At 35.2% G+C, this 2471-nt stretch overlaps 1 protein-coding gene across 1 annotated transcript in view; it reads left to right on the forward strand.

The window, feature by feature from the left end:
• Window positions 1–2471, forward strand: part of LOC106867121 (multidrug resistance-associated protein 1) — a 37090-nt gene that overhangs the window by 19916 nt on the left and 14703 nt on the right. The window contains exons 12-13 of the mRNA XM_052975255.1: window positions 1320–1466; window positions 2020–2104. Coding sequence (XP_052831215.1) covers window positions 1320–1466; window positions 2020–2104 — 232 coding nt within the window. The remainder of the gene's footprint in view (window positions 1–1319; window positions 1467–2019; window positions 2105–2471) is intronic.

Here is a 2471-nt window from a genome sequence, read left to right on the forward strand (position 1 = left end):
ATATATATATATATATATATATACATACACCATGTGCAGCAGATTCACAGCAGGTAACCAGGTAAAACCTGCCCTGTGTTCCTAGTTGTTATCTTAATTAGTTTATAGTTCCGACTGGTGATGAGGTAGCAGACATGTTTGTATAAGAAAAAGTAAAATAAAAAAAAACATACTCAAGAAGGTTGTTCAAATAAGACAAAGGTTAAGGATGTTTGGGCTGTTGCCATTCACTCGACCTTAGAACACACACTTACTTCTAGACATATACATTAGATTATAATGTTTTTATTCATGAGGATACGTGTACATATGCTTACGCACCCTCCATCAAGTTTGTATACATACATATGTGAGGACATTGGTATACCCCAACATACACACACATTATCGTATAGACCCTCTCAGTCACGTACACACATATATATACCCATATATTCATGAATGGTGACCAAAAGTGATAAGAGACAAATGTATTTGCTGAACCCTGTTGGAGGTGGTATATAACTAATTCAAAAGAACAGAGGGTAGCTGCAAGATGCATAGGTTAGGGCACCAGTAGTAACCACCAGATTTTATAGCAGATACATTCTAATCTTGACTGACAGAACTAGTAGCCCATCTCTCCTAGAATAGTCTTATAGCACACTGATTTAACATCTTGTGTATTTGTACGTCCATGTACATAATTGCTAAACGGTTGTTGACTCCATACTAAGTTCATCCAGCCTTTTGCTAGATCTTGCTTTTTGTCTTTGCTGCCTTTCTAACCACCCTGCTGGTGGGAGGTGGGCAGTTTAGTGTAATGCATTGCATTGGAATTATGTATTATCAAGTTGTTAGAGAAGTGGTGGGTTCAATAAATAAATCCAATGACAAAATTACTTGAGCAGCAAATGAGATAACTTGCAGTATCCATTCTGTGTCTTTGTGTTCTGAGTTCAAATTCAACCAAGGGATTTCAGTCCTACTGATGGCTATAACATCACTCTAAATGCATTTTGGATATAATGGTAGATGACCAGTTTCTCTCTACAATTGGATATTTTTTTCCTGTCATCTCAGCACAGTTGTGTCACAGATGTAGGGATGTTGAAGGCCATGCATCTTGGAGATCAAATTCACTCAGAGATCTTGGATACATTCTCAGATCCAACGATAATGTAAATGGAATGATTACCTGACATTTTGAAAAACACAAGAAATTGACTATAATGTGGCATTGTTATTTGTTTTCCTTTTTCTTTTTTTTTTTGTCTATTTTTCAGTCTTTTGTAACATTTGAATGTTGTGGCATTTATCTGTCTCTGACTTTCTTTCAGGTTACCTTTGTCACTTTTGCAACATACACTCTATCCTCAACCAATCATCACCTCACTGCACAGAAGGCTTTTGTTTCACTTTCTTTGTTCAATGTATTCTATGGGCCAATTGATATGATTCCACTGTTTATAACATACACAATGCAGGTGAGTCCTTCATACAGCTTGTAGTTTTATGTGATGGGTCCAAGAGTACAAGTTGTTGTTATTTAGTCCCAAGTCATCTCTGAACTGAATGGACCTGTGATCAAAGGTGTTTCAGATGTGACCATCACCCTTTATTTTTGTATGTCAAGGACATCATTATTCGATATTTCTGTTTATGCAAGGTGGTTGGGTGTGATTTGAGAGAATTTAACTGCTACTTTTAGTAGAGTAAGAGACTACCAAGAGGCTTGCTGGCAATGATAACACCGGTTGTAGTGGTGGTAATGCTGTAAATAGTTAGTGCATTGGTTTTAATTACTGGTGGTGGTGGTGGTGTTTGTTACTGTAAATGGTAATGATTACGATGATGATGATATTGGTGGTGATGGAGGTTGTTACTGCTGTGTTGATGGTAGAGGTGGTGTTGATTATGACAATTATAATGGTTGCATTGGTAGTTGTTACTGTGGTGTTGTGTTGTTCATTATATAAAAGACATCCAAAGTATTCTAATAATTTATCTTTCTGATTTTTTTTGATTTTTTCCTTCTAGCTCTCTGTTTCAATAAAACGACTTGGCAAGTTTCTGAATAGCCCTGACTTGTCTTCAAATTATGTAAAATATGTGACAAGAAGTGGTAAGATTAATTTGTGTTTAATTTTAAATCTGTGCATTTGTGCTGGTGTGTGTGTGTGTGTGCATGTACACACATGCATGTGTGTGCCATTCATTTTATATTTGGCTTATTTTTTTCTGACATGCTTGTTTTTATGTTTGTTTACTTGATTAATTGATTAATTAGAAAAATTGGTGCTAATATATGTAATATAGGAAACAGAACATTTCAATTAATTAAAATTTTATCCATAGTGAGAAAGGAAAACCCATTATTTTAGTGATTAATTCAGATTAAGAAAGGCAAGGGAGGCAACCTTGAAATGTAGTTGGTAGATAACACCATTCTGGTTTTGTTTTGTAAGAGTATTCAATATATTACTAAGTAT

This window comes from Octopus bimaculoides, chromosome 20 (genome assembly GCF_001194135.2).
Source record: "Octopus bimaculoides isolate UCB-OBI-ISO-001 chromosome 20, ASM119413v2, whole genome shotgun sequence".
Lineage (NCBI taxonomy): Eukaryota > Metazoa > Mollusca > Cephalopoda > Octopoda > Octopodidae > Octopus > Octopus bimaculoides.